We start from the raw sequence: 12,474 nt of genomic DNA on the forward strand, positions 1-12,474 counted from the left end.
ATTTAGAGGTATTATCGCACTCTTTTATGTAATTTTTCTCATTTTATGTGTACAACAGCCTGGGATTGTTGAAATAAACCTAAGGCCCATCTGAAGATAAAGTTTCCTTGGAGTAAGTTATAGAAAAGTCATCATTCTTGTTTGTGTTATTGTAGGCATTTTTATGGACTTCTTTTGCCATTTCTCAATGGTAAAAGAACTTCCCTTACTTGTTACCAATGTATATCAAAATCATTAAAACTTTAAAGACTCAATCATGCCATGTTTAGAATTTCCCGTGCAAGCCAATAGTGAACAATAGGGAATTTCACATTGGCATCTATGAAGCTCATTGAAAACCTAATTGTTCAACAAGTATTTCTTTTTAAATGATGTTCTAGCCATGGCAGGTATTTTTCCTCAGGTAAAGCTGGTAGCATTCACAAATATCTGGCACTATAACTTGGGTAGTTTCACTGAATTTATAAGTAGCTCACATAGCTACATAATATGACCATGTGATTTGTGCTAAACATGCACCCTAAATTATTTGACAGCTCATATAAAAGGGACCAAAAAAACTAAATGTAAAATATTGAAATACTAATAATGTTGCTACTTTTTTTCTGTGAAAATTATCTTTCTAGAAAAAGAGGAAATACAAAATGCTCTGTGACCAGTCCAGCAACATAATTTACAGGACCCAGAGCAAAATGAAAATGTAGGGCTCTTTGTTCAAACAGTATTAAGAATTTCAAGATGGCAGCAGCAAAGATTAAACCAAGTATGGGGCCCTTCTGCGCATAGAGCATACACACACCCATGACGCTGCCCTCTATATAACATCTGTTTCTTCTACTTAGGACTGTCTTGCATGTAGTGAAGTAACAGACACTTAATTGAAATCTTTTTTATCTGAGCAGAGTTGAGGCTATAACAATTTCTTAAAGGAAGCTTCACAACAAAATCCTAACAATTTTTTCTACCACTCCTATTCCATAATATAATAGGAGTTTACACTTTTCTAGTTGCTTGCTGCACATAGAAAATAATATATTGGTGTTTACAATTATTTCTTCCCCATAAAAAATTGGTTTAGTCAAGAATGTTTTCTTCATAACAGTGTGAACAAAATGCATGGGTTTGATAATATTTAATTGTTTTTAAGAGCAACATTTTGCATGTTGTATTAGATGCATTTTATATGTTCAGGTAAGTTGATGAAATCAAGCTACATATGGTTTTGGTATTTATGTTCCAGAGAACTCTGAACTGATGTTCTCTGAAATGGCGTGCTCAGTTGAATGGCTGCTGAAGTGGTTTTTAAATGCAAAGCAATGTCTTCTGTGCCCTGTGGACCCAGATGAGACATAGCATGCCTTTTTTTTATTTTATACTTGAATTTTTCTTTTTAGGCATGCAAGTATTGGAGTGGAATGGAATTCCTTTAACTTCTAAAACATATGAAGAAGTGCAGAGTATCATTAGTCAGCAAAATGGGGAAGCAGAAATATGTGTAAGACTGTGAGTTTTTCCCCATCTTTTTGTTTCCATTTTTTTGGCTATTCATGGCTCTTTTAATTTAAAATTGTTAAGGTGGAACCTTTGCCAGTCAGAAAGATTTCTGGTAATTAGAAAATAAAGTGAATGCAAGTTTATAGATGTCTTGTGTTCAGAATCAAAGTCTAAAGCACAGAAAGAATTCAGCTAATTTTGTTTCTTATTATGTCCCCTTTCATGATTTTCTTGAAACATGCATCATTTAAATGAAAGCTTAAACCCATTTAGATTTCATGGATTTGTACAGTATTTCAAAATGAACTTATATTTAATCCATAAAGATTTCACCTTAAATAATCATTTTTATCAGCTGACTTTTAATAGCATTGCAAATATATATTTGGTTAGAAGGGTGAGCATGCTTTGAAATTGCTTTATATCATTAACCACTTCTCATTTACCTACTGAAAAAAATACTCAGCGTAGTTGGGAAAAGGGACCTTTTGTCTCAGACGTCCTCAATTGCTTTCTTAATTTTTTTTTTGTTTTAATTTTTAGGGACCTCAATATGCTGTCAGATTCTGAAAATCCCCAGCACCTAGAACTCCATGAACCACCAAAAGCTGGTAGGTGAAAGCAGTCTGCTTCCAAGTGTGGTGAAGATGGAGATGGAGAAGCAGTCGTAGAGGCAGATGGAGCTGTAGATGAGGATATAGACACAATCACAGATAGAGGCAAAAATAAATGTATAGACATATGAATGTTTATATATTTATGTAATAGTATGAAAATTGGAAGCATTGTAGTTTCATTTTAGTATTCTAGGGAAACACATATATACATGTTAGAACCATTAAAGAAATTCACATGAAATTCTTGCTGTGTGAATTCACATTTGGAATTCTTTAAAATTAAATTCATCATATGAAAGTAATTCATGGAGTCATTTATTTTGGGTCCTATATACTTTTTGGATAATACTAGATTCTTTTTAGCATAGCTGAGTTTTGGAACCCTACTGAAACATTTGATTGCCTTTTATAATAAATAAAAATCAATATAATATATAAGTACACAGTAAAGTAGATTTAACTCTTTCTTAGATAGCAGATATAGTCTATAAATTTAGCTCATTTATAAGATTAAATATATTGTTGTTCCATGTTCAATAAATATTTACCAAGCACTTCCTATGCTATAGCCAATATCTCTAAGAGTCTGGGTTATGGCACTAAACAGAGCAGACCAAAACCTGTAGAAATTTTCATATGTCTGTAAATGTAAATATATTCTTTGAAATTTCCCCTTAGAAAAATAGATATATAAGATTGCAAGAAATAAAAACAACCGATCATAGAAATTAAATTCCAGTGAATAAAAGAGTATTTTGTCATATATTCAGTTCTCTGTATAAAACATTTACAAGCATTTTTCTAATGATATAATAGGAACCTCAAATTTCCTCTGTAATTCAGTACTCTTTTTCTCTGAACCTTCTAGACTTCCTGAGAAATAGATTTATAAAGGTACACTTGTATGTATTTTCTTTTTAATTTAAATTGTTTTACATAACATTTTGACTTTGTCATCTAGAACTCAGATCTAAGTTCCCTGGTATTAAGTACCTATGAAACTGAGAATATGTGAAGCCATTTGGTTTTGTTGCAGTGGATAAAGCGAAATCCCCAGGGGTTGATCCCAAGCAGTTGGCAGCAGAGCTCCAGAAGGTCTCACTGCAGCAGTCACCACTGGTTCTGTCATCTGTTGTTGAAAAGGGATCTCACGTTCATTCAGGTCCTACATCAGCAGGATCCAGTTCCGTTCCCAGTCCTGGGCAGCCAGGGTCACCCTCAGTGAGCAAAAAGAAACACAGCAGCAGCAAGGTGAGAAATGCCCAATGCAGCCTCTAAACTGCTTATTTTCTACTCCTTATTCAAATTAGGAGATGGGAAATATAGTATCATGTCCTAAAGGTGTTTCTCATGTAATTTCTCCTTTCCTATCAATCTGCTGAAACAAACAAAAAAGGTTTCCATATCTCAGTATAAAACTGATCAAGATGTATCAACATGATGTGTTTCTCTCTTAAAGTATTGTGGCAGTTATTATGAGGGACTTGAAAAAAAAATTCATCTGATGCTTCCTGTTCTTTTTCTATGTGGCTGTTACATAAATCTGAACCTCTTTGTGTATCAAATATAGTCATTGTATCTTTTTGGAAACACAAGGTATAATTACATTATATTTTGTAATTTAAATAAATAGTAAAAAAGACTATGAAATGAGGATAATTTAGGACAACAAGAAACAAAGAAACCCAGTAATACAGTATTGCTATTTTGAAATGTATCCAATTCCATACTAATAAATTTTCTCTTCATGCAGTTCTTCAGTTAGAATAAATGTTTCTAACAGTATTATTTTAGAGTTACTGGGGAATTAAAAGAAAACATAAATTAATTTTAACTTAATAGGATCAGGTGATAATATAGACAATTTGTAATTTTCCCCCCATAGATTGGATTATTAATAGAGAAACTCTCTTCATGATTGATAAATACATTTAAAGGGTTTTTTGTTTGTTTAAACATAAAGGTTTTTCCTTATGTGGTGAAATATATATAGGAAGGACAGGCTATGGTTGGATAAGTTGACTGGACTTCAGAAAATAAAGTTTTTTACGGTTTCATGAGGAATAAGTTCAAAGATAGACTCAATTTCAAAATAAATTTTAACACAACTATATTTTACCACATGCAATTATGTATTAATTTTGAAGAATTACCTCATGGAGGTGCCCTGTCTCCAAAGTTACAGGCTGATATCATTTTCCGATTTCTCAGTATCTCCACACAGATGACCTAAAGACATGACAAATTCTGCTAACAAAGTTTTCACACCAAACACAATAAATTCTATAAGTCTGTCATCCAGATATTTTTTTTATTTCAGCATTTGACATCACCATCCTCCCAGAAAATTAAGTCGAAATATAAAAGCACCGTCTCATCTTTTCTTTTGACTCATTGAATCCTAGTGCTCTGAATTCTAGTTTTTTGATGTCTCTAATAATTTTCTGTCTTTTCTGAACTTGCCAATTTCATTTAGTAAAGCATTATTCTTTTTTAACTGCAGTATTGCACTTACTGCTAGTCACTCCGCTCACCAGTCTCTCTTCCTCCCTCTTAATCTACCCTCCAACTATGGATCTGTGACACAGTGATTGGATTAGGTCCCTATCCTGTTTAAAATTCATCCCTGCTACCTGGAATGTCAGCTTCCCTGCCTCTACCTGGGGAAGGGAGATGTTCCTTGGAAGATTATCACAGTAAACTTAATGTTGTCAGATCTTTACAATAGCCTTGCTACTAAGTACTCTATTTCTTAGGGTTATCAACTCATTCTACTTTCCAAAGACATTTTTAGATGCCACCTTCAGTACCATGAGTCATAATTTGTATGCAAGATACAAAGATGGGTAAAATCCATCCCTGTATACTATGTAGACCAGTGGTTCTTAAAGCCTGCTCAGTCCAGTAGTATCAGCATCAGGCAAGAACTTATTAAAAATGCAAATTCTTGATCCTACCATTATGCCTTCTGAATCAGAAGCTCCAGGGATAAAACCAAGCAACCTGAGTTTTAATAAGTTCTCCAAGTGAGTGTGATACCCCTTGAAGTTTAAGAAGTACTAATTTAAGTATAGATGAAGGATGATATATAAACAAATTCAGTAAAGCTATAATGTTGGTGGTCATTAAAAACTGCAGAGGGCACTGGGACAATGGGGTTAGGAAAGCTGGCATTTAGCTAATGAACCCGTTTGGTAAAGGGGAAAAAGAAACCAACATTGAAGAAGAGAATGCACCACCAAAAAAAAAAAATGAGAAACAGAAAATTGTATGCTTAAGTCATGGTATACAAAAGATATAGGGATAATAAATAGAGGAGAAGCCTAGATAATTGTAAATTGAAAGACATTATATGCCATGCCTTGCTTTTACTCTACAATCTGCAGAAAATGAAGAGTCAATGATAAACAAAAATAACAGAAACCCTTCCTCTACGAAGCCTTTCCATATTCTAATCCTTCCTTAGAGTCATCGTTCTCTCTTCCTTCCCTCCCTCCAAAGTGCCAGATGCTTTATGTATCCAGTAAAACAATTTGTATCTTGATTATGGTTACTTGTTTGCTTATTTTACCCTCCTAAATGGGCTGCACACTCATTAAGAACCAAAAGCCATTTCTTATTTTCTTTATAGCTCCCTAAGCACGTAGCAGAGTAGCTTGCATAGACCATAACAAAATAAATTAAAATTAAATTAAAACATCAATGGTACCTGTGAGTCTTTATAATATTATGGGAGTAAAAAATAGAGGTTTTTTTTTTTCATGTGAACTTTTTTGGTAATGATTGCAAGATGAACACAGGTATTATAGGTATTATAGAACAGGTATTATAGGACACAGGTATTATAGGACAAATATCAGGGAAATGATACTGACACGTTTTATGATATGTGGTAATTCTTTTCTATGCCAAGAATGTGACCTGTGTAGTTTTACAGAGGTTTTGCTGAAACAGCTATAGAGCTTCACTGTCCATGACAGTGGCTGCTAGCCACCTGTGGCAAGTGAACACTTCAGATGTTCTAGTCCTAATTGAGATATGCTGTATATGTGAATTATACAACAGATTTTAAAGACTTAGTATAAAAAAACATGTAAAATAGCTCATTACATTTTTTATATTGATTTCATGGTGAAATGATAGTATTTCTAATAAATTGCATCAAATAAAATATGTCAGTAGAAATTAATTGCACAGGACTTTCCTGATGGTCCAGTGGCTAAAACTTCGTGCTCCCAATGCAGGGGGCCCAGGTTTGACCCCTGGTCAGGGAACTAGACCCCACATGCCACAACTAAAGAGCCAACATACCCAACTAAACCATCCGCATGCTACCGATGCGGTGCAGCTAAGACCTGGTGCAGTCAAATAAACAAAATATATATTTAAAAATTAATTTACCATTTATTTTTACATTTTTAAAGTGACTACTACAGTATTTGAAATAACCTATGTGGCTCACATTATGGTCTACTTGACAGTGAAGGTATATAGATTGCTTTTTAATTCTTATTGATAGTAATAACAATAATCAAATCTGGTTATTGGTGAGATTCTATATATACTTACAGAAATATATAGTGAATAGATGTTAACACTCCTGAAGAAAGGGACTGTTGCCTATTCATCTTTTGGAGAGTTTATTATCATCAACATTTAGCGGAGAGTTTATTATCATCAACATTTAGCTGGTACTGAGTTTCTTAAAATAAATAAACTTAATGATATTTATAGTATGCATCAAAGTCAATACTTATTTTTATTTGTTCTACAAATCCTACAATATTAAAATATTGACATTGAGAGATTAGAGAAATACTGAGCAATGGTCTGAAGCTTACATGTTTCTGAGTCAGGTAATATGTTCAAATATAGCATATGTTCTTCAGTTAATTTAGAAAATTATAATTTTAACATCCTTTTGTTTTTATTAGTTATGAGGCTAACTATATATTAAATTATAAAACATTAGTATTATGGAGTAAATTAAAACAAAAATATTTAAACCATAGCATATTTATACATTAATTATGTATATTTAGAACACCATCTATTAAATGTTTTGAGTGATTATTCATAAGTAATTATTAATCTATTAATAATGTTCCAGTTTAAGTGATTGCTTCTAAGTAAATATAAGTAAAATGTGAATCTAAATTATTTAGACATAGGGTTAAATTATGCTATATATTTACATATGACCATTTTAATTATTTTGTTTACTAATTCAATATGAATTTTTTCCTCCAAAATTTTTATTTTACTGCCACAAGCTGTTTTATTTCTGAAATCTAATCAGATTTTCTTCATATTATCTTTAAAATCTGAATAATTTCTCCCATCATTGTATAAATAAATGTCAACTAAAATGCTTACTAGTTTTAAGTGTTCTAATGAAGTAGGTCCTTGCTCTCCCAGACTTTTCTATCATAGCACACAACAGCTCAGTAATTTTTTCATACTGCCCTTATACCAAAAGAGATACCTAAAACAATTAACATTTATTATATAGTTAGGTCCCAACAATTTAACTAGTATTTATGTCCTAACATCTTAGTAACCATTGGAAAAATAATACATAAAATAAAATAAAATATCTATTTCATAGTTATATACTAAAATTATTTATCAGTGGGATATGTGTGCCTGAAGGGACTGCAAAACTATTCAGATGGTGGAATTGGTTTGGACACTGACATTCGCATTTCCTCTTCCACACTGATCACACTAATTTTCTTGCAGTACATTTTTTTTTAATCACCACAGTCATCAAAAACCAGCTTCACAAGGGTATGACATCACTGAAAAGAAATACTTGTCTCTAATCTTAAACCATAACTACCTGGAGCTGATATGCCCACTGTACACAGATATTGTATCCTTGTGTGCCTTTATGAGTTCATTGCCACACCCCAGAACATTTAAAATTTGTCCATAAGTATATTCTCTGCACTGATTCTAGTTATGTTTGCATGATCGTATTTCAAATGAGTTATAACCATCAAAATGAAATCAAAACAAAATACATTATCAATCATTACTTGGGGTTTTTTTCATCCTATTTTTGACATTTTATCTCTAGTTATCCCTCAGTGTTGCTCATTGAGATTCATGGATATCTAGTTTTAGGAAACTTCCCATCTTTAATTGAGATAGAGTTTCAGGAACTTGTGTATTCCTTCTTTTTCTCGACTCCTTCGCTTTCCTTAAAAGTTAAACATAAAAGAATTAAGTAAACATAATTATTCAATAACTAGCAGTTTATCCTTTGCAGCTAGAGCATAGTTTCAGTGTTAAATGGCCATTCATGTAAATGAGCTTTACTAATAAAGGATATATGGCTTAGAAAATTTAAACCCTTCTCTATAACTTTACCAATGATTACACATAATTTTTAATATTTCACAAAACAAGACCTGGAAGATAACTGTCTTCTTTGATTGCTCTCATTTCTAGCATAAAATAATTTTAAAAAGTAGCAGAAACACACCTAAACATTATAAATTTTCCTTTTCCAGTTAATTATTATTATAAGGCCACTATGATGTATATATAGGGATACAGGGCCTTTGCTGTCTGGTAGTAAGCTTGCCTCCATTTTAGTAAATGTCTCCCTACAGTGATGCCACATTGCCTGAAATTCTGTTGTTGATCTCGAGTCAGGGACATCATTCCTTTTTTTGTACAAATTTGTACATTCTACGAAATGTAACAGATCAGTAATCAGTCATTAAATCAGCAGAATGAATCACTTTATCAGATCACATTCTGAATGGTTTTAAAGGCTTTACTGATATAAGAAAATTATTAAGGAAATGTGAACTTAGATCGAATGTTATGGACTTTTAATTAAAGGGGTATGAAATGCTAAAAAGTGGTTACCTGGGTGTCCCCACTCTAGAAGAGAGTAGGACTGTTCTGAGAACCCAGCAACAGAATATAAGATGGACTTTTATAACTTTTGGCCTCCTAGGCAGTCAAGTAAAAACAATATCTTTTTCATTTTCTTATAGACATTTAAAATGCATTAATACTTAAATTGAATACTTTCAACCAAAAGTGTTCCATTTCTTAAGTAATTGAATGTACATTACTTCAGGTATAAAATTATAGCTTCTAAACAGGCTTCACACAATGAAAAAGAGATTTATGTATCTATAAAATTAAACATGTATTGAGAAGTGTAAGTAGACACCATAATCTGAAGCAACCAAATGGACAAAATGTGCTTTCCAGGCAGTGTGCTCTGACCAAACAGAACTTAACTCAGAGGGAAGTTTAAATGGTAAATCCTGTAAAGGGTTTATCCATTAATCTAATATATGTCTTAACATTGCAGCCTACTGATGCAGCAAAGGTTGTCTCTCATCCAATTACGGGGGAAATTCAGGTATGAATGCTTTTAAAAGATCATTATTATACCATCTTTTGTGGCTCTTTTTCCCACTGGTCTATTGAGATTGTAAGCACTATTAGAACCTTAACTTTTCCTGTTTTATGACATATATAGGTATAAGTATTTTAATACAATATATGTTTTATTAAATCTAATTATACCTCTGGAATTCTGTACTTTGAAATCTACCTAATACCTTAACAGTACCAATGTATTAAGTCTCCTTTACTTTATAGTTGTTGAATGTGTTTCAAACATGACAGATTCTCCTGGAAATTTGAAGGTTTCTCATTGAGACTACTCTTGCCTGGAAAATCCCATGGACGGAGGAGCCTGGTAGGCTGCAGTCCATGGGGTCAAGTCGGACATGACTGAGCGACTTCACTTTCACTTTTCACTTTCATGCATTGGAGAAGGAAATGGCACTCCACTCCAGTGTTCTTGCCTCGAGAATCCCAGGGACAGGGGAGCCTGGTGGGCTGCCGTCTATGGGGTCACACAGAGTTGGACACGACTGAAGCAACCTAGCAGCAACAGCAGCATTGAGAGTTTCATGACTCTAATGCTGTCCTCTTTTCTTCCTCTGGCAAACAATTGCTAAATAATTGCTGAACAGTTACTCTAGAGCAGTGTTTTTCATACTGGAGATCATAACCAATCTATAATTTATCAAATTAATTGAGAGGATTTTGACCAGGAAGATAGAAGAAAATAGTTTAAATCATTATGGTTTTTTTTTTAGTTCTGTGTGCATGTTTCTGTGTTTATATATTGCGTCATAAATGGGCAGATTCAGAAAAGTTAGAAAAATGATACTTTAGATGATACTAAAAAGTAATTTAGGGTAGGTAAGAAATGTCATGTGAAAAGAATTAACAAAATAGAAAATAATAGCTATTTGAAGATAGTGCATTTTTGATAAGAGAAAAGAACAGTGAGTCTTAGTTGCATCTACAGCACATTTTCACAAAGGGTAACAGAGATTTGAAGTAATTTGAGGATAAGCATAGAAAAAGGAGAAGTGTTTTCCTGGAAGAAGAAATGGTACAAGGAGCAATTCTGCTGCCAGAGGGTAATGAAAAGAACAGATCTGCTCTGCTGCAGGAAAATGTTCCTGTAGAGATAAATTAAGACTAAATTAAAAGAACCTTGAACAGAACCCGAAGGATGTTAGCCACAACATAATAGAGGGATCAGGAAATATTTTAGAGTGAGGGAGGGGCTAAATGAAACAAATATGTCATAGAAATTCATAGAGCCACAGCGTCTAGGAAGTATTATAAGAGGAGGACACAAAGACAAAGAAATCAGTTGTCATCCAGGCATACCCGGATTGAAGCAGAGTGGAGAGTGAGAGTGGAAATGAAGAAAAAGCACAGAACATGGGCACCCTAATAAGAAGGACCCAGCAGGATGGAACTGAAATCACCAATGTGTTCTCGATCTTGCTGGCTCACTGCTATTTCTCACTTCTAGAAAGCCAAAGGTGATCTCTTTTAATTTCACATGCAGCAAAGAAAATGCTAGATATTCTGATTCATAATATCTCTTTCTTTGTCTCATTTTTTAAATTTTTTGCTCAAGGGCCAACATGTGCTGTGTTTCTTTTTGGCTTGTTGTAATTTGTTTTTTATTGAAAGGTTTATTTTCTAAAACCTTTTTATTTTAAATTGGAGTATAGCTGACTAACAAACAATATTGTGATAGTTTCAGGTGAACAGCACAGGCACTCAGCCATATATATATGTATACATACATGCATATATATCCACTCTCCCGCTAACCCCCCTCCCATCCAGGCTGCCCCATGACACTGAGCAGAGTTCCATGTGCTGCACAATATGTCCTTGTTGGTTATCCATTTTAAATATAGCAGTGTGTACACGTCCACCACAAATTCCCTAACTATCCCTTCTCCTTCACCCTTCCCCCCTGGCCCCCACCAACAACTGTAAGTTCATTGTCTGTCTGTGAGTCTATTTCTGTTTCGTAAGTAAATTCATTTGTTTTGTTCTTATTTTCTTTTCACTTCAGTGGTAATATTTAATTTTACAGTAGAACTTTGCTCTAATATTTTCAACTCCCAGGATATTTGCTTTGCTTTGCTTTCCTTTTTCTTTTTTTGGGGGGGGGGCGGGGTGGGGGGCAGCAAGGGGAGATACTTTCTTATGACAGTGATTTCATTTTTTAATATTTTATCTTCTGTCTTTTTAGCAAAGCCTTATTCCAGATGAAACCTTGTGTAAACACCCAAACAGTGAATTGCCAGAATGGAATTTGTCTGGTTAAGGGGTACTGGGGGCATCTCATTTTCTCTCACATGTAACATCTGAGCAACTCTAAGTGTTCTCTAAGGCACCAGATTTACAGAGTACACTTTGGAAAGCACTCTCTTAGAGTATCCTGCAAATTTCTGTTTCAATAAGAAATGATTTTGCTGCCTCACCAGTTAAAAATGGACTTTTAGGCTAGCAGAGAAAGGAAAAAAAAGGGGGAAATTTTCTCCTTAAAGATTTGGAAGCTGTTCTAAACCTCAGTGAAATTAATTCAGAATAATTCCTGTATTTTAGTACTCCGTTAAAACACAGTTACTGCAGTCCTAGACTTCTTATTTCTCCTTTTCCTTCATGGCTCTGTGTTTCATGTTTCATATTGTTTTCATGGTGGTCAGTGAGACTCTGGAGCTTTCTGTACTGAGAAAAGTGAACAAAGATTGCTTTTCTGCCACAAAACATAATCAGATCAAAATTATGCTGAAATCAGTAAATCGTTTTAATATTAAATTTTAAATGAAGGCTGACTCATCTAAGTTATTCCATTTTCAACATAAATATAGCATATCTGTTTTGCATGATTATAAAAAGTACGTTCATTTTTTATTTATGGTTTTTCCTTTTCAAAGTATAGATTTCTTCCTTTCTGTTAGGGCTCCCTTGGTGGCTCAGGCAGTAAAGAATCGACCTGCAA

The 12,474-nt window shown here is 33.6% G+C and overlaps 1 protein-coding gene and 1 long non-coding RNA gene across 3 annotated transcripts in view; one reads left to right on the plus strand and one right to left on the minus strand.

The window, feature by feature from the left end:
• Window positions 1–12,474, plus strand: part of PCLO (piccolo presynaptic cytomatrix protein) — a 396,812-nt gene that overhangs the window by 310,407 nt on the left and 73,931 nt on the right. For both annotated transcript variants that reach the window (XM_055590106.1, XM_055590107.1), the window contains exons 11-14: window positions 1,395–1,503; window positions 2,038–2,105; window positions 3,148–3,362; window positions 9,451–9,501. In XM_055590106.1, the coding sequence (XP_055446081.1) occupies window positions 1,395–1,503; window positions 2,038–2,105; window positions 3,148–3,362; window positions 9,451–9,501 (443 nt within the window). The remainder of the gene's footprint in view (window positions 1–1,394; window positions 1,504–2,037; window positions 2,106–3,147; window positions 3,363–9,450; window positions 9,502–12,474) is intronic.
• LOC129659055 (uncharacterized) lies at window positions 2,595–4,662 on the minus strand. Its single transcript, XR_008717769.1, has 3 exons — window positions 4,627–4,662; window positions 4,265–4,340; window positions 2,595–3,328 (listed from the first exon to the last, which is right to left on the minus strand). It is a non-coding gene; the product is annotated as an uncharacterized LOC129659055 (long non-coding RNA).

The sequence above is a fragment of the Bubalus kerabau genome, chromosome 8 (genome assembly GCF_029407905.1).
Source record: "Bubalus kerabau isolate K-KA32 ecotype Philippines breed swamp buffalo chromosome 8, PCC_UOA_SB_1v2, whole genome shotgun sequence".
NCBI lineage: Eukaryota > Metazoa > Chordata > Mammalia > Artiodactyla > Bovidae > Bubalus > Bubalus kerabau.